At 40.5% G+C, this 23,291-nt stretch overlaps 2 protein-coding genes across 13 annotated transcripts in view; one reads left to right on the top strand and one right to left on the bottom strand.

Annotated features, from left to right (window-relative positions):
* The window catches only part of CHD2 (chromodomain helicase DNA binding protein 2), a 108,718-nt gene extending 86,419 nt beyond the window's left edge, over window positions 1-22,299 (bottom strand). For 4 of the 12 annotated variants that reach the window (XM_055555469.1, XM_055555462.1, XM_055555467.1 and 1 more), the window contains exons 1-3: window positions 21,226-21,361; window positions 17,518-20,351; window positions 3,133-3,364 (exon numbers count right to left, since the gene is read on the bottom strand). In XM_055555469.1, coding sequence (XP_055411444.1) covers window positions 3,133-3,364; window positions 17,518-17,618 — 333 coding nt within the window. In that variant the 5' untranslated portion in view covers window positions 17,619-20,351; window positions 21,226-21,361. The other 8 variants (XM_055555471.1, XM_055555465.1, XM_055555464.1 and 5 more) reach the window with 8 other exon arrangements.
* LOC129633638 (adenosine 5'-monophosphoramidase HINT1-like) lies at window positions 3,631-4,405 on the top strand. Its single transcript, XM_055555475.1, has one exon. It carries the CDS (start codon window positions 3,764-3,766, stop codon window positions 4,268-4,270), a length of 507 nt encoding a protein of 168 aa, XP_055411450.1. The 5' UTR covers window positions 3,631-3,763; the 3' UTR covers window positions 4,271-4,405.
* Window positions 22,300-23,291: the final 992 nt, after the last annotated feature.

Genomic DNA, 23,291 nt, shown 5'->3' on the forward strand with positions numbered 1-23,291 from the left:
AGTCATTCAGTCGTGTCCGACTCTTTGCGACCCCCTGGACTATACATATAGTCCATGGGATTCTCCAGGCCAGAATACTGGAGTGGGTAGCCTTTCCCTTCAGGGGATCTTCCCAATCCAGGGATCAAACCCAGGTCTCCCATATTGCAGGAGGATCCTTTACCAGCTGAGCCACAAGGGAAGCCCAAAAATACTGGAGTGGGTAGCCTTTCCCTTCTCCAGGGGATCTTCCCAACCCAGGAATCAAACCGCAGTCTCCTGCATCACAGGTGGATTCTTTACCAACTGAGCTATGAGGGAAGCCCATGTTGTGTGTTCTTTTAATGAAATCAATCACCTATAGGCAAAATGAATTTAAAAGATTGTGGAACACTGAAGTGAAGATGCACAACAGGGTTAAACATTTAGAAGAGATGCTTGAAAGCCAAGATTAGAAAGTTGGATTTGCCTCTGAAATATGGGAGGCAGCTACGGTCATGAAAATATTTGGAGTGAGGCAAGAGAAGCCTCGGGCTGTGGCTCATCATGAAATGTGTGGAAAGTGGATCCCTAAAAAGACAAAAATGATGAAAGACGATTCAGGAACACAATATGTCACAAAGTCAAGGGCGGACATAATCAACAGTACCTTTAAAAAAAAAAAAAAATCCCAGGAAAGTTGAAGAAAAACAACCCCTCCAAAGATAACAAGCATGCTGTTCTAGGAATAGGCATTTCAGAACGAGAAGCCATATAACCATGTAGTTCAGTGTCCTCAGTTTACAAAAGGGAAGAATCCTTAACCTTAGAATAATGTGAGTCAGAGGACAAAAGATCCAACCAAGAATTAGTAACAATCAAGCGGCAGGAAATAAAGGCAAAAAAGGCAGCAAATGTCCACAACTCGAACCAGTGGGGCAGAGAAAGGGAGGCAGCAAGAGCTTTGCTCCAGCCCTGCCAATCAACCCACATCCACCCTTTCTTGAACCTGAGAGCTATGAAGTGGCTCCACAGGAATTAGTGTTTATTAACTGGGAATGGTACTACATTAATTAGTTTTACCATTTTTAAATATGAGGCATTCAGGCTCACCTGTTGGGACTTTACTACAACACACACTGTAATGTGTACATCCTAAAATCATCTTGTGTTCCCATCTGTCCTTTTGAGGGCTGCAGCAGCTGCTGCTGCTAAGTCACATCAGTCTTGTCCGACTCCACGTGACCCCATAGACGGCAGCCCACCAGGCTCCCCCGTCCCTGGGATTCTCCAGGCAAGAACACTGGAGTGGGTTGCCATTTCCTTCTCCAATGCATGAAACTGAACAGTGAAAGTGAAGTTGCTCAGTCATGTCCAACCCCTAGCGACCTCATGGACTGCAGCCTACCAGGCTCCTCCATCCATGGGATTTACCAGGCAAGAGTACTGGAGTGGGTTGCCAGTGCCTTCTCCCTTTTGAGGGCTAGTGATACCTAATTCAACTCTTCAATAAAAACTACCATGTGAAAGAGACGAGTGTACAGAAAACAAAGAGCGTTCTTTAGAAGCTCGTTTCAGAATAATTATTAAAGTCATAACCTAATCATTCTAACTGGCTAGTACATCCATCCATGTATCTATTAACTTCTTAAAATTGATCACCTTAACTTTAATATTTCTGCCTAAACCTGTACTTCCACTGTGACATGCAATCTTAATCCTGTCTCTCCTTAAATTAAGTTTTACATATATATATGTATATTACGCACACACATAGATATTTGGCCTTACAGTTGATTCCCAGAATCCCAGTCAACATGACTTTAGTAAAGTTTTAAACACCCCGTCCAAGTCGTGGTTTCTATGGCTTTCTTTACTCTCTGCAAGTAAAGAACTCTTCACTGTACAGAAGAAAGTTTAAAAAAGAGCCAAGCAAGGCCTTCTGCAGGTTAATTTCTGAGCTGAATGACACTCAGACAAGATACTCTAAGTGGTACCTTCCATACACAGGGTCTCTCTGGAATAAGTCACCTGACATGTCTCTTGTGAAGGGCCTCCACATACTGAGCAGCAACACAGCACAACCCTTGAGTGTCTGAAAGTCCCTTCTCTGGTGACGAGTTAGCTAAGAAGGAGTTTTCATTTCCCTGTCCCTAACACTACACTACCACCAGCATTCCCCAACCTCCCACCAATCCTTCAGGGCCATTTAACCTTAAGCAATGACTATACTGGGAACAGAAGAACTGAAATAACAGTTAATCTCAATTCTGCCAACAGTTAAAAGCCACTTTGTTTTTTTATTTTTTATTTTTCACTTTGTTTTTTTAATTTCAGGATTGCTGAAGCTATTCTATAGAACTTGTAGGCAATTTAAAATTGTTTGTCCTCCAGGGAAGATCTCTTGTGTGCAAACACAGATTTGTATCTTAGAGGAAAAATTGATTTCTCATAAAGCTTTCAGCATAAGACCTTTTTAAATTTCTAAAAGCAATTTTTAAATATTTCTAGTGATTCTAAACTTAATTCTCTCAAATGAGAATTTCAAAAGATCAGCTGCATCTCATGATTACCTAGACCAAGTCATTATTTTTCCCCAAAAGGAATGCATCCCAAAGTTTGGACATCAGTGAGAAATTTCTATGCAACTCAATTTTCACCTTTTTGCATTCTCTGCTCGAAAATTCTTCTGTTAGGCGAAGAATATCTACATTGCCTAGGTAAAGATAATTTCTTTTCTGTGAGGAGTACTTCTCCTTCTATTCCTTAATAAAATAAAACATCCCTTATTCTTGGACTGGAATCATCCATCAAACTACTGCATTTCACAGTCATCTGTCAATGATTTTCTCTTGTATTACTATTGTGCTAAAAAAAAATATATTTATATATATAACAATCTTTTTTAAATGCTAAAAATCAAAACAACAAAATGTCTCTCTGTCCTATATGATGGTTCATGTAATTATTAATATTCTCCTCATAGCCCTGTGTCTTAACTAGTAGAGCAGATAGCAGTCCCCATTTAGATCCAGAGACAGTGTATTATTAGGAAAGGCAGCTGCAGATGAATTTTCATTATCTAGACACACTAAGGAGCTTCCCACAGGAACGCAGAGGCCTGCGCTCTGGCCCAGGCTCGCGGCACACTTGTACTGTCAGCAAGGCCGATACCTTCTTCACATCAGCTATCCGTTCCTTCTTAGAGGCTGGTTTCTCTTTGGCTTCTGGAAGAACTGGCTGGGACTTGGAACCTGCCGATTCACTCTCAGATTCCGACTGACTCTCCGAAGATTCAGAACTACTATTTGACTCACTGCCATGGCCACTTCCTGGATCGCTGCCTTGCTCACTCTCCGACTGGCTGCCTGAGTCTGAACCCGAAGCTTCTTCAGATGCTGAATGACTTAATTAAAAAAAAAAAAAAAAAAAGATTTAAAAAAAAAATTTAAGAACTGCCACATAAATCGGTTTTAAAAGAAAAATCCTAGCATTAATATGACAGCAGATAGTAATTTGGTAATACAAGATCAAAATTTTCAAATATACTTTTATATTATTTGCAAATAATGTCACTAGTGCCATTCTCAACATCCCTGACACCTGACAGCTACCATTTCCTGATTTACTTATATGATGCCATATGCCATATAATTATATAGATTAGCTCTTTGAAAAAATAAAAAATAAAACGGGGGATATTATTTTGTCCTTCACTCAGATGAAGAAAAACTGAAGCTTAAAAGTAGTTAACCTCCCTCCTCCTAACCTTCTCCCCGGCCGGCCGCAAGGGAGGGAGGCAGAGATGGCAGATGAGATCGCCAAGGCTCAGGTCACCCAGCCTGGCGGCGACACCATCTTCAAGAAGATCATTCGCAAGGAAATCCCAGCCAAAATTATTTATGAGGATGACCAGTGTCTTGCTTTCCATGACATTTCCCCTCAAGCACCAACACATTTTCTGGTGATACCCAAGAAACATATATCCCAGATTTCTGCAGCAGCAGATGATGAAAGTCTTCTTGGACATCTGATGATTGTTGGCAAGAAATGTGCTGCTCATCTGGGCCTGAAAAAGGGCTATCGAACGGTGGTGAATGAAGGTTCAGGTGGGGGCCAGTCTGTCTATCACGTTCTTCCCCATGCTCTTGGAGGTCGGCAGATGAACAGGCCTCCTGGTTATGTATGCTATAGGGTAACTTTGCCTTCTCTATGCAGTGATCAGGTTTGCAAGTTCCAATATGCTAAACAATTTTTTTTTTGGCCCGTGTATGGAGATATTGCAAAAATAATCTTAAAAACCCATACATAATAAAAGATATTGTTGCATGGCCTGAAGATAAAATAAAAGTAGTTGAATAATTCTTGAAGATGACACAGGTAGTGTTTGAAACCAGGAACATCTGTCTGAACCCACTATGTCTTATTTGTTCATCATTCAGCCCCTCCCTCCTTAAGACAAAGACAAAATCAAAAGGAACAAACAAAACAGCAAACAACACAGAACAAAACAAAACCAAGGCAGAGTCACTCAAACAGTAAAAATGCAATCGTTGCAACTATCCAATCAATGGCTCTCAAAAACAGGTGCAAATTAAAAACATATCCACAGTAACCCCAAACCAGAACTCCTGCCCTGAAATTTCCTGCAGGTGAGTCCCAGACCTGGTAGACTTAAAAGAAAAAGATAAACAAAGAGTCTAGTCCAATAAAGACTGCCACTGGACTCCCACACAACCCCAACTTCCTCATTCCAAGCCCCCATCAGGAAAGCGCAACAGGTAAACGACAGAAGTCACACCAAAAAATAAAACAGAAGGCACGTTCTTCAATGTTAAAAAGAGAGCCAGGGGCATGGTGGCAGGAATGAGGACACTATAGAGAAGAGACCTAAATCTGATGGAGTCTACAGGAAAAAAAAAAAAGGTGGAGAGCTCCCCCAGCTCTTCTGCTTAGAAACCATCTATTCATTTAGGAGAGGCAGAGCAGAGGAGGAAGCAAGCAGCAACCCAGAACCTAAAGTAGTGCCAACACAAAGGACCTCAGGTGTAGCAACCAGAAGACAAAAGACACATGGCAGGAAAACCAGAAAGGATGTTTTAAAAAGAGCGAGGCTTTTTATCTACCACCACTCTCTTCCAAACCAGAAATGAGGTGCTACCATTTGACAGATGTGTCCAGAGAATGAACAGGACAGTACACAAGGAAGGGGCATTGACCCAAATATCCTGTGTGACCCACAGCAAGCAAAATACAGTCAGATGGACTTCAGTTGACACAAGGAAGCAATGAGAACACAGGGAGTGGGTGAGTGTCTACCTTGGGAAAGGGAGCAGAAGGGGAAAGCAACTTATCATTTGTCTGATCATGTAATAGATGCTGAGCACCTTACATGTCTATTTGACTTATATATCCACCAGCACAACACTATTAGGCATTACCACCCTCGTGTGGAGGTTGAGAGTGCTGGGCGGGAGTGAGGCAGAAATTCCACCTTAAGTGTGGCTCTAAAAAGCTCACGTTTTATTTCACCACAAGAGTTCAAAGTCCTAGAGACTCAGCCGATCAACCTGAACCCTGTAACGGTGACTCAGCATCTTCAAGGCCCCACTGTACTTACTGACTCCTGGGTCCTTGGCACAGTCAAGTTAACTAGTCCAGGTGACTAACACATCTCAACTCACTTCCTCTCCACCTGTGACCACTCAGAAGGTGCTCAGCAAGCGAGAAGAAACACGAGGAAGTGACCAGTTAGAAAGTGCAGGCTCTGGCCCTCCTGGCGTGGGTCTCCACCCTAGATCATCTCAGGCCTGCACCCTCTCGCAACCCATGCCATCAGTCACTGCCAACGTGATGGAGACAATTTGATACCAGTTCCAACATCAGGGTACACCTGTGTCCATGAATACCTCCTTCTCTTTGAATGGCCTCATATGATGAATACATATTTAAACTGCTCCCTTATTAAAGGGACATTTACATTATTTTTAAACTGTTTCTCTTAACGAATAAGCTACAAATATCATTGACATACTTCCATATCTCTGTATTCCTGAGCAAAATATTTAGATTTTAAAATTGTTCACTATAACAAAACTATGTTTTTGTATATATGCCTCATGTGCAGCTCTATATTTGTGTTTGTGTAGGAAAGTGACCTCTGGAAATGTGAGCAGGCATACAACACCTTTCAGGTAAAACATAGCTACGTGCATAAAATCATTTTAATCACCAAACTGCTAACACTGGTTTACTCTATGGGGTGGGTTATTTGAAGTACCTTGTGGATTTCATGAATTACTTACTTGTGCAATTTAAAAATAAAAATAGTAACTCTAAAAGTCAAATCCAAGAGAAAACATCAAATTTACAACCGTATTTAATTGTGGGGGTTAAGGGAGGCAGATGTATTCTCCAGGAGTTGCCATGCCCTCCTCCAGGGGTTCTTCCCAACCCAGGGATTGAAACCAGGTCTCCCGAATTGCAGGCGGATTCTTTACCAGCTGAGCCACCAGGGACACCCAAGAATACTGGAGTCGGTAGCCTATGCCTTCTCCAGGGGAACCTCCTGACCCAGGAATCAAACCGGGGTCTCCTGCATTGCAGGCAGATTCCTTACCAGTTGAGCTACACAGGAAGCCCTCAAAAACAGTTAACTCTGAAAGTCAAACCCAAGACAAAACATGAATTTTCAACTGTATTTACTTCTGGGGGTAAAGGGAGGCAGATGTAATCAGAAAATGATATGGACAGGTTTTAGGACTGAGGCTGAGTGGTTGAGTTCATAGCTGTTTGCTATGTATCAATCTTTTTAGTCTTTCAAATTGTTCATAATAAATTCAACCGAGAGTCAAATTCAAGGCAAGGGGTGTAAGAATCCCCAATCCTACACAAAAAGAACTAAAGATATGAATGAGAGTAAGACCAAGGGTTTTTTTTTTTTTTAATCATTTCTGAAACAAGTCAGATTTAAGCGACCTAAAATAATATTTGGGGGGGGGGGGGAGTTTTTTAAAATAAGCCTTAATAAAGATATAACTCAATTAATTTGCATACTACTTCTAGGAGGACAAGTTCCTAAATATAAAATTAGAAAAAGAATATTTAGGAGAAACTATAAATATTTCCACATTTAAGATACTGATGACCTAATTATTAATTCAAAGGACATGAAATTTCCTGAAATATTATGAAGATTCACTATTAATGTCTAATGATAATACAAAATACTATCAATATTAAACTGTAGCCTGAGATGCTTAGAATAGGAGATATGTAAAGTCCACGAGACTAGAAAAAAGGACAAATCAAGTTAGAGGGTAAGTAGTCTTTTAACTAAGCTTTCACCTAAATTAAAGTAATAAAATTACCTGATTTCCAATGGCATTAATATCTAGCTATAAGGCAATGAAAAATGGAATTTGAGAATGATTATCCACCATACATACAGAATTCTCATGAAAAATAAGTTTACCTAAAAATTACACAAAACCTAAGTTGCAAACAAGTTTTGTAATTTTTGATTGAACAATCACAACAATGGAAACACAATGCATAAATAAATACAGGGGACTGAAGTCAAAACTGGGAATTGTTGGACTCCAAAAGAAAAATACTTATTTAAAAAAGCTTAACACTTCCTGTCATTCACTGCTAAAAAAGATTTGATAACTCTTGAAAATCCCTTTCAAGCTGGCAAAAACACAGAGATTAAGTGTCTTTACAACTCGACTGGGAAAGCAAGCTGCTCCCGTTTTAATCACCACTTTACCAATGACCACAAGAGGGCAGCACAGCAACACTTGACTGAAGAGCAAGCCTGCGCGTCTCCGCCCAAGAACTGCCATTTCAGCACTTGCTGGGTTGTTTATTTTCCTAAACTTACAAAATGGCCGGGTTGCTTGGCAGAGCTTGTTTTTCTGGTTGGTGGTGGTGAAAGGAAAATCTAATAAAAACACAAAGCAATCTACACTGGAATTCCATGAAGCTTACTTCCAGACTATGTACTATCAATAATAAAATAACTAGCATTTACGGAGCACTTCTGCATCACATGTTAACATTCTCCTCTAATCCGTACCCTCATTTTACAGAAGAGTTCCCGCTCAAGAATGTGTCTATGTCAACCCCATCCCCAGTCTGAATTATGAAATCCACAGTATTAACCTCTAAGTGGTATTTCTGTCCCTGTCATAATCAGTTAAAGAGATTATTAAACCACCCAGCAAGAGATCAAGGCCAGAACCATTTCAAGGGCGGTGCAGGACAAGTCCTTCTCAATCACTCCTTTGTGTCATAAGAGGATAGAAAGGCAGGGATCATTAAGTCACAAGTTTCTTATTCGTAATAAAAAACACTAGATATAGTTCCTCTAACAAGTTGAATCCTATCTTTAAGACCTCCTCCACCTCTGGTTCAAGTCCCATGATTCTGAAGAATAAGCAACATTTTAAATCAGGTTCAAAGACAAGAGACTGAGAAATTTCAATGTACCCACAACAAAGCATTTACACATACAACATAGGAAGAATTACGTAGCAAAGAAAATTCCAGTAAAAAACTGGGCAAAGGAAATGAACGTGCAATTACAAAAAACCAAACAGCAGAAGCCAATAAACATTAAAAAAAAAAAAAGTTAATTAGGCCTCACTAGTAACTTGGGAAGTGTAATTACAACACATTAAATTTACAGTCATCTGCTCTGCAGAAATTAAAAAGTCTGGTAACATTAAAGGATGATGAGGAAGTAGGGAAAATAGTACTCATATATGATTACTGGAGGTAATCAGCAGAAGCTTTGGAAACCTATTTTGCGTTATCCAGTTGAGCTAAAAAATATGCGTATGAGTCATGTGATTTGATCAGTGGGTATATAACCTAAACAAATCATCAAATGTGTGCAAGAGGTGGAAAAGTATAAAAATATTCAGAGATCTGCTCACAAGATTTTAAAAAAGGAATTAACTTACATGTTCATATATGAAAATGCAAAGATAAAATATGAAAGTCATCCGTTCAGTCACTCAATCATACTATGCAATTAACTACAGCCGTTAAGACTAGGGATGTGTCATCCATAAAAATATGACAATTTCAAAGCTATATTTTTTAACACAAAATATATTGCATGAATCATAATTTTTAAAATGCCAAGTTTTTCATAAGCAAAATTCACGAGAGTGACAAGGGGAAAGGGGTAAATAGGACTTTAACTGTACTTATCTTGTTTAAAACTTTAATTTCATTCTTTGAACTTTTCTGAACTTAACTTTTCAAAAAAAGAGCTGTGTTTCTAACACAGCAAAACTAATCAGTATTCTGATGCAGATCATCCTCAGATTCAGCAATACTTTGGGAATTTAACACTGGGAACACGAAGGATTCTCTTTTCAGAAAAAGGTATTGGGTTGGCTGAAAAGTATATTCAGGTTTGGGAAAAGCCGAATGAATTTTTCAGCCAACCCAATAACCCATATGAGACAAAATGCACACCAAAATGCCGTGTACAGTTTCAGAAGATAAAAGGTTAAGTCCTATCAGTAACCACCTCTTGCTCCCAAGAAGTGGCCCGGGGCGGGGGCGGGGGCAGGGGAGGGATCTGTCTTCTTTTAGCCTTGCTTCTGGAATCCTCAGCTGGGGTCAGGCAGAGGGCGCCTGCATCTCTATCATGCTGCTTCTGCTGCCCGATGACCAGGAAACACGGGAGTGGCCCTCAATGGTTTAAAAAGCGTAAAACAAACGGAATCCGGGCAAACAAATCACTAGGGGAAAAAAGTGGGTTACAACAAGAAGCCTGGGTAAGGCACAAATTAAATACCCATTTCACAAACACCTATCCCAGTCCGGATCTGATAATGCCCTAAGGACTACACAAAAGGCAAGCTTTCTACCTGGGTAACATGTAAAACCAACCCTTCATGCAATGAAAGGCAGTTACAAGTAAAACTAGCCCTATAAACCACCATGGGTTTCTCTGGTGGCTCAGTGAAAGAACCCGCCTGCCAACTCCGGAGACAAGGGTTCATTCCCTGGGTCAGCAAGATCCCTGGGAGAAGGAAATGGCAACCCACTCCAGCATTCTTGCCTGGGAAATGCCATGGACAGAGGAGCCTGGCGGGCTATATAGTCCATGGTGTCGCAGAGTCAGACATGACTTAGTGACTGAACAACAAAGGCATAATCCACCGTATCAACTGATGTATTTACCTCTATTTAAACCCTGGGGCTGTACGAACTTGTTTGACCAGTTCCTTTCAGCCCTTTGAGTCTTTTCTTTCCTTATTAATAACTTTCAGGCAATTGTGTCCTAGACTTTTATAAGACAGTAACTCCAGAGTTCAAAGGAGATTTAAACGTCCTGGCTGCTAACCTCAGTAGTAAATGTGGAACTTATGCCCACATTGTCACAGGAAGTGAGGCCCCTGAACTAGTCCACAGAAAAGGTGAGGGCTCCCAACTTTCTTAAGAACAGCCAACAGTTTTCAAGGCAAAAACTTTACTGTTTTAGACCAATTTTTCACACTCGCCATCACTGCTCTGGGCCAGACAACCCTGTTGGGGAGAGGGTGGAGCAGAAAGACAAGCTCCTGTATGGTAGGATGTTTAGCCGAGTCCCTGGCTGCTATCTACCACATGCCAACTGCAGTCCAACCCCAACCAAAAACACCTCCAGACGCTGCCAGAGTTTTGCAGGGGTGCGGGGAGGTGGTGTCCTTAATTTCAAAACTAGTTTATTAAAGCATTATTTTTTTAAAGCATTATTTAATTCTAACTTCTATCAAAGAAACAAGCTCAGAGCATCCTGTCTGCAATTCAATAGCTAAAAAGAAACAAAACAGACCCCAAATCCTGTCCCATTAGCCCCTATTTCCCAAACCTGCCTGAGTGCAGAAATCAAGGGAGCCTGTTGTCAACACAGATTCCTGGGCACCATCCCAGATGGTGCCAGTGGTAAAGAACCCGCCTGCCAATGCAGAACACAAGAGAGACACGGATTCGATCTCTGCGTTGGGAAGATCCCCTGGAGGAAGGCATGGCAACCCACTCCAGTATTCTTGCCTGGAGAATCCCATGGACAGAGGAGCCTGGCAGGCAAGTCCATAGCGTCACAAAGAGTCAGACGAGACTGAAGTGACTGAACACACATACATCTCTCAACGACTGAGTTACAACTTCCAGGCAAGCCTGGGAATGTTTAACAAGCAACTCAGGTGATTCTTAGCAAGTAGATTTGAGGACTTAAATGCCTATATAAAGCTAAATTCAGAAGGAACAGACCTTTTAATCAGGCAAGAGTAAAAGGAGCACTACAAGAATTTGACCCATCACCCACTTCCCTCTAAAGGATAACTTACCAGCCATATGCGACCTCCATGGGAAGGTCAAATAACTGGAGTGGACTTTTGACCCCCACCATCAGGAACTACTTCTCTAGTGCATGCATAGAATAGCTGTTCCAGCCCTGGCTTTTACAAGGCCACACCTGGAGCATAATTCTGATTATCTGCCCCCTCCCTTCCATCCCTCTCCTCCCCTCCCCGCCCTGCCCTCCCCTCCCCTCTCTCCTTTTCCCTCCCTCCCCTCCCAAAATCCAATCAGGTATGGGCCTTGGTGTTTTGAATTCACAAGTGATTCTGATGCAAAGCCTACAGTGGGAAATTAAGCTTACCAACAGCAAAAGACAAAAATGAGAAGCTCAACGTCTACAAACTGGCCAGATTCAAAGTGCACGTGCGGCTGCTGCTGCTGCTAAGTCGCTTCAGTCGTGTCCGACTCTGTGCGACCCCATAGATGGCAGCCCACCAGGCTCCTCTGTCCCTGAGATTCTCCAGGCAAGGATACTGGAGTGGGTTGCCATTTCCTTCGCCAATGCATGAAACTCAAGTCGCTCAGCCGTGTCCAACTCTGCGACCCCATGGGCTGCAGCACGCGTGACTGGAGAAGGTCAAACCAGGCAAGGGCAAGGTTCCAGAGCACGGCTCCCTCCCTCCACCCACCGCTACCCCCAGGGCAATCACTTCCCGGAACAATTTAACTTGAATCGTTTCACGTAAAAGTATGGCCTTATGGCCTTTTGAAAAGCAATGTGTCTCTTCATCAGTCACACCATCAGTCATCAGAAGGTGATTTTCATCTTTTGGTTTCTTAGTAAGTTTAAGGTAAACAGAACACAGAATTATTCTATGTTTTCAATCACCTATGTACTTTCCGCTTTCCCATCTATAATAATTCATCCTGGGGCCAAACTGCCAGTGCCTGAAGCCAAGGCTACCCTTTGCTTGCCCTTGTGCCTCAGTTTTCTCATCTACAACAGGAGTAACGATCGTACCTGCCTCACAGACACAGCGTGAGGATGGACGGCTCAGGGAACACATACCCAGGACTCAGAGCAAGCGGCAGGCTCACAGCAGCCACTTCCGTTGGCAATTACTGAACCTCTCCAGAATAAATCAACACAGGTTCCAGTGAAACCTCTCTCAACAATCAGAGCTATTGATTTGATATTTAACCTAAGTGTAACACTGTAAGCAGAGCCAGCAAAAACGAATCTGAGAAGTAACTACAAACCCTCTAGCTAGGTATACAACCCAACTGAAGGATTGGGATGACATGTTTAGTATAAAAAAGCTCAGCAGGATGCAGGACCACCCACAGAAGTTCAAAGGCAAGCTCTGGGGACGGTAGGCCTGGGAAAGCTAGCGGAAGGAGGTCACTAGCAATCCTGCTACAGTAACCTTCGAGCTAAACAAAATCTACATTCGAAACTCCTTAAAACAGTGCCTGACACAGTGAGCGCTCCACAAAATGTAAATCGACTCAGGTATTTTCTTATAAAATGTTCACCACATGTTATTTTCCTTCAAGATAAAAATCCAAAATGAAAGATTACCAGCCATTGCTGGACTGAGAAATCACTCATATATATGCAATACCTTGAGGTTTATTTTTATATCCTACTTTCTTATTCCGTTTTTAATGCTGGTTACAATTCACAACCCACCAATGGGTGACAAATATGACCGTAAATCACTGCTTCACAGGACAACCCAGGGCAACTGCTCCAGCCCTGAGCTACCTTTCCTCAGCTGGGGGAGGGAAGGAATTCTGAAGGGAATGTAACTGCATTCAAAGTCAATTATGCAATCCAAACTTTCAGAGGTCTCTAAAAGAGTCTCGAGAGTCCCTAGGATTGCAAAGAGATCTAACTAGTCAATCCTAAAGGAAATCAACCCTGAATATTCATTGGAAGGACTGATGCTGAAGCTCCAACACTTTGGCCACCTGATACAAAGAGCCAACTCATTGGAAAAGACCCTGATGCTGAGGAAGACTGACAGCAGGAGAAGGGGACGACAGAGGATGAGATGGCTGGATGGCAAGCTCCGGGAAGCCTAGTGTGCTGCAGTCCATGGGGTCGCAAGGAATAGGACATGAATGAGCAACTGAACAAGAGGGTTTAAGAAGACAATCACAGTAAGGAAGAGACAGAGCTAGAGTTTAAAGCAATTGGGGGCAAGGAAAAAAAAAAAAAACCCAACACTATGAACAGTTTAAAGGTATGCTACAGCAGGATCTGGCACGCCGTTCAAATGGAAACTTTCCCTCTTTCCCTACACCACCTCCTTACTAGCACCCCATCCCCCACTGCTTCCAGACCAACTGCCAGTTGCCCTAAAAAGGGAACTGAGAAACCAGGACAGGTAATGGAGGAAGGGTTAGAAAAGAATGTAACAAGTGCGCCATGGGAAGATTTGAAACACATGGGGAATCACCTCAATGTATGGAAACACAGGCAAATCTGAAACACGTGGAGAGCTTTTAAAACTGAATCACAAGGGCTGGGCTGGACACTGGTATTATTAGAAGCTCTCCAAGGTCTGATGTAGAAACAAACAAACAAAAAAAAGACAGAACTCAAGGAACTCATAAACCAAAGGTGAAGGAAAGCAAGGGAAAGGAAAGGGAAACAAATCATGAGACTACAGGTCTAATAGAATAAATTGGACACTGCACGTTACGTTAAATGAAATTAAGTGCCACTACGGGGAAGACTGACTAGTAAAAGCAACCTACAGCCAATTCAACATCTGTTGAAATACTACAGCAGTTACATTTATGTCCAACAGCACCGCACCTTGGTATGAATCACCCCCTCTGGCACAGCCTGAGATGGAGGCGAGGCAGGGGGCAGGCCGGGGCAGTGAGCACCAGCTCAGGGAAGAGGAGACAAGGCCTCTACTCGGCGACTGCGAGAGGACCATGACTCAACACAAGCTGGTCTAGCCCAGAGACTAACACGCTCCCTGGAGAAGGCTGGGGTTCTCAGGAAAAAGCAAGCAAAAAATCCTAGGATTAACTACAAAATACACCCAAGGTTTCAACGAACTAAAAGAGATCTTGCCTTCTAAATTCATCTTAACCTAACTGGCCTAAACTGACTCCTGTGGGAGGCCTGGCCACCAGCCTCAGGGGCAACCTGGCTCTTAAAGAGGAACTTAGAAAGTATTGAAAAAGAAAGATGAAACATGAGGAATAAAGTGTTACTAGTGGCTTGCAGTTATTGAGTACTTTCAACCTAACAGTGTCTCTGCTAAGCACTTTATCAGCATTACATAATTTAATCTTTGTAACCCAATGAAGACTGATATTATCCACACTTTTTTTTTTTTTGGCTGCACTGCAAGGCATGGGGGATCTTAGTTCCCTGACCAGAAACTGAACTCACATCCCCAGCAGCGGAATTGAGTCTTAACCACTGGACCGCCAGGGAGGTCCCATATCCACACTTCAAAAATCAGAAAATTCCAGCAATGTACTTCACTGGCCTAAACAGAGAAGTCGTCTGTACTAAAGTAAAGGCTGCACCGTGCCTGTGTGCTCTGTCGTGTCCGACTCTTTGTGACCCCGTGGACTCTAGCCTAGCAGGCTCCTCCATCCAGGGGATTCTCCAGGCAAGAATACTGAAGCAGGTTGTCATTCCCTCCTCCAGGGGATCCTCCCCACCCAGGGATGGAACCTGCGTCTGTGTGTCTCCTGCATGGCAGGCGGGCTCTTTACCATGGAGCCACCAGGGAAGCCTGATGCTGCACTAGTGCTCATCACTGCACCCAGCTCTCGCCAGGGCAGGTGGAGAAGGAACTGCTCAAGACGCCACAAATCACAAAAGGACCCATCAGAACTGACCTGGGTATAAAATCAGAACTATCATCACAGTGATGCCCCATCACTCTTCTGCAACATTCTCCTCATGAAGAGGAGGACCCCCCCAAACTGTGAGGTCTCTCCAAAGTTATCACTAAAATAACAAAAAAGGTGACATTAGCCAAGCATCTTAACATAATGCTGTATATCAATTATATTTCAAAAATAAAGTAAATGATAGAAATAGAGATGAGATTTGAGAACCAGAAGCAGGGCTTGGGAATGGTTCAGGGGGAGGGGAGTGAGAAGTCTGAGGGGGCAGGGAGTTAAATGAAGGTAGTTAAAACGTATAAACCTCCACTTATAAAACAAACATGAAATATGTGCTCCAACACTGCTAAATCACTGATAACAAACATATGACACTCACTGGCATTTCCTGAACTGTGTCAACTTTTGTTGTTTCGGCTTTATACTAATAACACTCAAGTTCCAAAGAGGTAGTAACAGGCAGTTTTGGTGAGGTATGAATTCGAATTCAATGTGCAGTCACGCTGAAATGCAGGAGGGAAGTAGTCAGCTATAGTAACAATCAGCAGCATAAGTAAGGCAACACAGTTGTTTTTAATTGTATACAAAATTACTCTCGAGTGATTAAACACAAAACACTGTTTCTTCCCTAAAGGAAATATCTCTTCAAGAAATCCAACCAAGTTTTAAGGCTTTCCCAAAAAGAAAACAAGAAAAAAAACCTCTTAAAAAATTGATGCTCTGATCCAGAATAAAATTACCAGATGTCACACAGAGCAGTCACTTAATATTTATGTCAGGAACAAGCTGGCTATGCTACATTGTATGTGTGAAAGGACAGGAGTCTAGAAATAAGTGGTTTTAGGAGGTAGATCTCACAATTGTCAGGGGTTTAACTCCATATGGAAGGAGGTAAGTAAGCCAACCAATTATAAAATCTGTGAGTTTCACATACTGGCGAGTAAAATGCAACCGAACTTCCAGATTCACCTCTCAAAAAATAACTTGCTAAAATTTTTTATAACTAAAGTACCTCATGAAATAGTTTGCCCACCTTCCTGCAACTACTCAACCTTTACTAAAGATCTTACACTCCAAAAAGCCAAATATCAAATGGAAACTGCAGGTTTTCAAGTCAAGAATCTAAAAGAAAGAAAAAAGATTAACCAGCACTTTTCCTGCCATTTCATGACATTCTGCACACAGGAGGAAAATCCATAGAAAGCTCAATGAAGAGACCTAATACTCCGCTTCTTCAATAAGTTAACTGGCTCCAATTAGCGTGCAAATAGTTCACAGAGATTAAGGATGTATCATAATAGTCATTTTAATTCACAGTAATATCTATGACATCTACTACAGAGCAGTTTACATTCTAGAACACAACTGCAGTGTTACTTCTCTTTTAATTTAGGGCATTTAGCAAATAAAATTTTAATGTAACCAGAACTCAATCACAAAATATAGGAAGAACAAACCTTTCTACTTGCTTTATATTCACCTTAAGTTGCTCATATGTTAATGATCTTCAAATTCTAAGTACTTGTCCCTAAGGCTGTTAAAATTTTCATCAAATATATTTGAGCATATAACTGAAATATCATTTACAGAATACTTGATGAACAAGTTTATAAAACAAACGGAAAACCCAATTTCACCTAAAAGTTTCAACAATTCCTCCTAAAGAACAAAGACTATGCGAATCTACAAAACCAATTAATAATGTAGTGAATTTTACTCTACAAACTTAATTCAGAAAAAATTCACGATATGCCCAGATAAACATTTCTACCTGCACTCAGGAGTTCCACATCTCTTTGGAAGTATATTTTACTCTACGAAAAAAAATCTTAACTATTGCCAACAATCTGATATTCCACTTACTGTTAAAATACCCCCAAAAGCTTGGAAAAAAAACTATTCACCGGGGTATATTACAGTATTGATTACAGACCAATACTGTTTTTCCTCTGTGCTTAAATTCATTACTTATGACCAAATTATAAAGTCATGGTTGGTAAGCTCTGATTATTTTTTTAACCAGAAATCCTTGCAAGGGTTGCTAACAAGGCAGACTATGAGCATCATTGTAATATTTTAACAAATTTACCAGGACTTTATTAAAATTTCCACAACGGGTCAAGTTTCCTAAGATTTTACCAAGGAATTCCACTATTGCACATGCTTCGGGAGTCACTATTTTTTAGCAAGTGCTCTAACACTTAAAAAGACTTGTCTCCTAACATTTGTTTATAGTAATGAATAGCTATTGATGTATTCGTTTGTTAACCTATCATTAGTAGACTAACAGTTACTAAGAAGGTGAAAATCTCTTGCTATTTTCTACCTAATTATCCCTTAAAAATAAATCACTTTGCACATACTGACCTGAGTTTTTCTCCATCAAATGTCAATTGAGAAAATGTTTGGTACCAAGTAAAAATGCACGGGGACAAGTTCAAATAATCTTCCCTTTGTTTATGAGCCATGTGTTAAAACAACAGCTGTAACACCATTAACTAACAACTTTCAATTAAAATAAAAATATCTCTTAACAGTGAAACGCTTTTGGTTAATGGTTACAAACTCACTAATCTTCACAGGAAACACACATACCAAAATAAAAAAGAGAAAAAAAAAAAAAAAAACCCTCTAGGATATGAGAAAGGAAAACGAAAATTGTAAAAACAACACGCAGGTCCTTCACTTTCTCCAAAAGCTGAAGCCGCTTCTAAATCAGGAAAACCATTCCTAGGGTTGGGCAAAGAACACACGCCGCAGGGTGGAGACAGCCACGGACAGGGTGGAGGACGTCGCCAGGAAAGGCCGCCCACCGGAAAGTCCCAGCCAGCATCCCTGCCCCTCCCCAACCCCCGTGCCCCGCAGCTGACGGCTGGTTCCGCGAAAAAGAACGACCCAGGCTGCGCACGCAACCTAACGTCATTGCGTACACTCCTCCCTGTGGCGAGGGACCTGACGTCACGGGGCGGAGCCTGCCCGAAGGCCGCCGCTGTTGACCCGCTGTTGCCAGGCGCGCGCACAGCCAATCAGCAGTCGGCGCCGGCGCCGGCCGGCCTTTGAACTCCGCACGGCAACTTCCTGCTGTTTGGTGAGTACACAGTGCAATGCAGTATGTCTGTCAGCGCTGCGGCACAAAGGAACAGCCATTTTGTGACTGAGCTGGACCTGCACCAAGATGCCAGGGACTCAGAGCTGCTGCCTGCGCTAACTACCAAGCTGCCCTTTATTTCAGTACCAAAGAACGAAAAGGGGGGAGAGGGGCAGATGTTTTGGTAATTCAGGTTTAAATTTGCTTTATTTTCAGTCTTCTCAAAAAAAATCCCGACTCATAAGAATTATCAGCATCATAAAATGGCTGCCACTTAAAAAAGTCCCTGTTCCAGTTCACAAGCAACTGCATTATGCCAATTTCTAACCATCATCAGCCTTTTAAGAGCGACAACTAAAAGGCTGATTTTAAAAAGCAGATTTTGCCCGCAGCTCAGCTTATCAAAATAAATCTGGTTCAAAGGCAGAGGGTTTGGAGATAAATTTTAATAAACTTCTATGATAAAATCAAAACGCAGCGTCCTAGAACACAGAGCTCTTTGTGTGCACACTTCCACTCACTTTCCCTTCCCTTCCCATTATTTTATTACTGAAGTCACCCCCACTGCGAATTGTCTTAGGTAAGTGTGTGATCCTCATTTCTCTGTCCATCCCTAAAACTTTGTTTCAAATACTTAAAACTTAGATACCAAATCAAAACATTTTTGAAAGAGAACTTTTAACCTTCAAAAACCATAACATACAAAGTGTTAACATATAATACTTAAGCATTAACTTCAAAAGAGTAACAAACTTACATGACGACTATTAAGTATTGCCATTATTTCCCCAAACAGGAAAATAACAGATCACATTCAATTCTCCCAGGTCCTAAAGTAATTTCACAGACCAAAGTTTACTTGACCTGCAAACTCCTCCCTTCCTCTGATGGCTCAGGCTGCAAAAGTGATTTTTCTAATATTCCCCAAACACTAGACTTTGTGCCATTGAAACTAGGTCCTTATGGAGAAATTCTGAAGCATAAAGGAACCAAGTACTAGCTGTGGTAAGTCATAGTTTTAGCTCATTTAAAAATAACAATTTACTACAATAAAACATCACTAACATTCTCTTAGCTTTACAATTTTTAAAGGAAGTGATGTCATAATTATGTACATATATTAGTATGCAATTTAGGGGGAACAGTAATTTAAAACTCCATCTTCTTTTCAAGGTGTTTCAAATATTTGACACTCATCAGGTGTATGAATCAAAATATACTTGACAAAACATTCAAAAGTACAGTGCATGCTCCTAGTTAAGCTGCAACCCCATAACCAGAAGACAAATGCATGGCAACTTGCATGTCGTTTTCCAGGTCAGAGTAAATTAATGAAAATAACAAAACCATTTAATTTTTTTAAATTAGAAAGCAGAGTCTGATCAATGACATTAACCACAAGCCTTGCATGAGAAAGCCAGAACCCATGTGAAATATGCAAATCATACACTCAAGGGAGTACCAATTTTAGGTATTGAATCTTTAATAATTTGTCAAAGATTTCTGGGGATTCCTATGTCTTCAAGTCACCATCACTTTTCAGAAAAATCAGTTTAGAATCAAGAGTTTTCTGTCCTAAATCTTGCCTAGATAATTACACGGGTAATTCAATTTCAAAGACAGCAATCCAAACTATGTGACAATTCAATTTGCAAAAGAATTTGGAAAGGTATTTTTCAAAGCAAGGGTGAAAATATTTTAAGTCTTATAACACAAATAAGAATTCAACATTAGAAATAAACCATGTTCAAAACTTTCAATTCACTAACCTAGTAATATATATTGTTTATAAAAAATTGTAAAAGTAAAAGCAAACTGGGGAGGGAAAAAATTCATATAAACCAATCAAATTCTTGTTAAATGCATTAATTTAAAATTTGTAATGTGACAGTTCATAGAATACACATCAAGAAATGTATTCATACATACTTTAGAAAATTAATATACAGATTATACAACAAAACATCTTAGAGGATTTTCATACAACAAAATATCTTAGAGACTTTATTACTTAGTCACTAATATGGTGAACTCCAACAAATGTGAAACAAATCATGATTTGAACAAACAGTAACATTTGTAAGCTTCAGAAGATAAAGCATTCCAGACGACTCTGTCGAAATAAATCAATAAATTTAAAGCAGCTACAACTAAAATGCGAGGATAAAATACTACATCTACCAACCAGAGAAAATTGTCTAAATATAAGCATACAAATGCAAACCTTAAAGTATTTTAAATATAAAATAAACAATTAGAATCACAGTAACACACACAAAACAGAAGCATATTAATCGTATTCCAAGATTTCTGTGATCACAGGTTTGATTTCACAAATGCAGGAACTGTAACCATCAAGAGTAAAGGTTTTGATTAAATCTTATCAAAATTTCCTAAAATGTCAACAGTATCAAAAGAAACATAGAGTCAAATAAAAATATAAACTGAGAGGCATCAGTCAAAAGGTCCTTTTTGCAATTTCATTTTAAAATGTACATTTTTTCATTCATATAACTTTCTCAAATGTCTATTTACTATAATTTACTACCACAAGGCTCTTCTATGGCCTTCAGTTACTAGTTTGGGTATCCTAGATTCTTCAAAGAAAAAATTTGCCTTGTATGTAAAATGGTGCAATGCAGCAATGGCTAAACCGACAAGGTCATTTTCCCATAGCACGAAAACCTAAAAACTGAAATTTACTGTCAAAAAACCTGTGGTTTGCAGGAAAGGCCCCCTTGAATAAAGGTACCTTACCTTTTGACTGCTGTAAGAGGCCTTAAGTCACAACTTAACTTTCATAAATTGCTACCAAAAAATTAGGGTGTGGCATATTAGCAATCTCAAGGTCACGCTTTAAAAAACGAACTCAAATTAGTAAAATACTTAAAATAAAACAGACAGCTATCCTTGTCTGTCAAGGTAAACAATGTAAGCTGAGGTTTCCCCGAAAAAAAGAAAAAAGGAAGAAAGTTGATAGCTCATACCTCGATGCATTGCTGTGTAGCGAACTGTCCTCCTCTTGGCTTTTGTCCTTATTTCTCATCATCTTTTAAGTCTTAAATATTAAGGGGGAGGGGGAATCTGTGTTTGCTTTGAAGTCCTGTGCCCAGGTATTTACTGTCAAAAGTTGAAAGAAAGGTAAGGTCCCAGCTTCTATCGATGGCTTTTATTATCAGGAACAAAGTCCTGACTATGTAACGATATTGTTATAACACAACGGCGGTAAGTACCAAAAAACAAAATATTTCTATTTTTTCCTTTAAAAAAAAAAAAAACATGATAAACCGAACAGAGGGAATCATCACTATCAATAAGGAAAGTTTCTCAAAGTAACACACTGGATACAAATAACAATCTCTGTATCTTATTGCGTCATCCAGGAATTTCACATATTTACAGAAAATAGAGCAAACTTAAACATGTAAATCTTTTAAATTACCACTAATGATCGTGAACTTACCTGATCCATGTAGTAGGTCCAAAGCAAGAGTCCTATCTAGTAGTAGAAAAATATCAGATCCCAAATAATTAAAAATAAAAACAAAATTCTCCGCTAAAAAGCAAAAAATAAATAATATAATCCTCAAATATGTTAACTGTTCAAAAAAATAAAGCAACAATTAATCCTGAAACGGGTCCGGAAGAAAAAAAACCTCATTAGGAGAGCGCACAAAAATGGAGGTGCGCCATGGCTTCTAAGCTGGAAAAAACAACGACCTGGGCTCTCAGTACGGCTGCTTCTTTCCAACAAGGCACGAAAAGAAAGCTCCCAAAAGCTGCTTTTCTCCCTAAAAAAGGTTCGAATCGACCCCAGTAAGTCACTAGGAGAGGCAGGGGGCTGCGGGGGCCCCCTGAGGCTGCCCGAAAGTTAGGGAAAGTTGCGTAAAGTGAGGCGAAGGCAGGGAGCTGAGCGCGCTCTCTCTAAGGCACAGCCGCCATCTAGAGCCTCCTTCCCAGCTCTGAGCTCTGCCTTTGATTGACACTCTCTACATTTACCCCACAACTCAGGTGATGTACCATAGACCCACCCCTTCATCTCCACCAAAAAAAAAAAAAAGATCCTCCATCCCAGGGAGCCTAAGGACCCCTACCCCCACCCCTCCCTGCCCCTCCAGACCACCCCATCAGGCGGAGGGGGGAGGGTTTCTTAACCCCCTCTGGCTCAAACACCCTTTTTAAGCCAGAGAGAAATGTAATTTGTTCCTTTTGTCTAAAGATCTGCTAAATATTTCAGTCCTTGAGCTAAAATAACTTCCTCTCTGGACAGGAAGTGGTGTTTTATCAAGCCATTTTGAAAAAGGGATAATTCTTAGGAGAATATAAAGCTCAGCTTAAGTACTAATCTTTTTAAAAACTACCCCCACCATGGTAAAATGGTTTCTAAATAAAAGCAAAACCTCAGTTTCATAAATTAAAATTCAAGGTTTGCCTTCCTTATAAAGCCTAAAAATTATCTAAGGATTAAGTTTAAGGGGGAATTTTCCATCCCAACTGAAAGGAAGGGGCACAAGAGCGCCTCCCTAGTGTTCAGTTGCATTAGGGCAAAAATTAATGCAACTAGTTTTTATTCAAAAATCTCAACTTTTCTTTGTATTTTCACAAGATTCTTTAACCCATTATACAACCTTGCCAAAACCATACCCCCCAAATTCTCATACCATACTGATTCAGGCAGAACAATGTTATTAAATTCAAGAGCATGGAACTACCAATGAAAAAACAGACCCAAGAAACTCCACCTCCAAAACCAACACATGTATTTCAACCATCCCCTTGTACTCCAAATCAAATTCTAAGTATACACCCATTTCAACAATGGTAAACTAGTAACAATCTGTCATATCTGATGGAAAAGTTACCAAAGTAATGTCACGTATCTCCTACATATCAAAACCATGACATCTACGTAAACAAAATCACTAATGCCAAAACCAAATTATTCATCTTTCTCAACAAGCACCCCAAGAAAACATTCACACATCCAAAAACAATCAACTTTCCTTACTCAACGTTATCTGCCAGACCACCACCCTTCCCTCACTGAGAAGCC

Source organism: Bubalus kerabau, chromosome 19 (genome assembly GCF_029407905.1).
Source record: "Bubalus kerabau isolate K-KA32 ecotype Philippines breed swamp buffalo chromosome 19, PCC_UOA_SB_1v2, whole genome shotgun sequence".
In the NCBI taxonomy this organism is placed as follows: domain Eukaryota; kingdom Metazoa; phylum Chordata; class Mammalia; order Artiodactyla; family Bovidae; genus Bubalus; species Bubalus kerabau.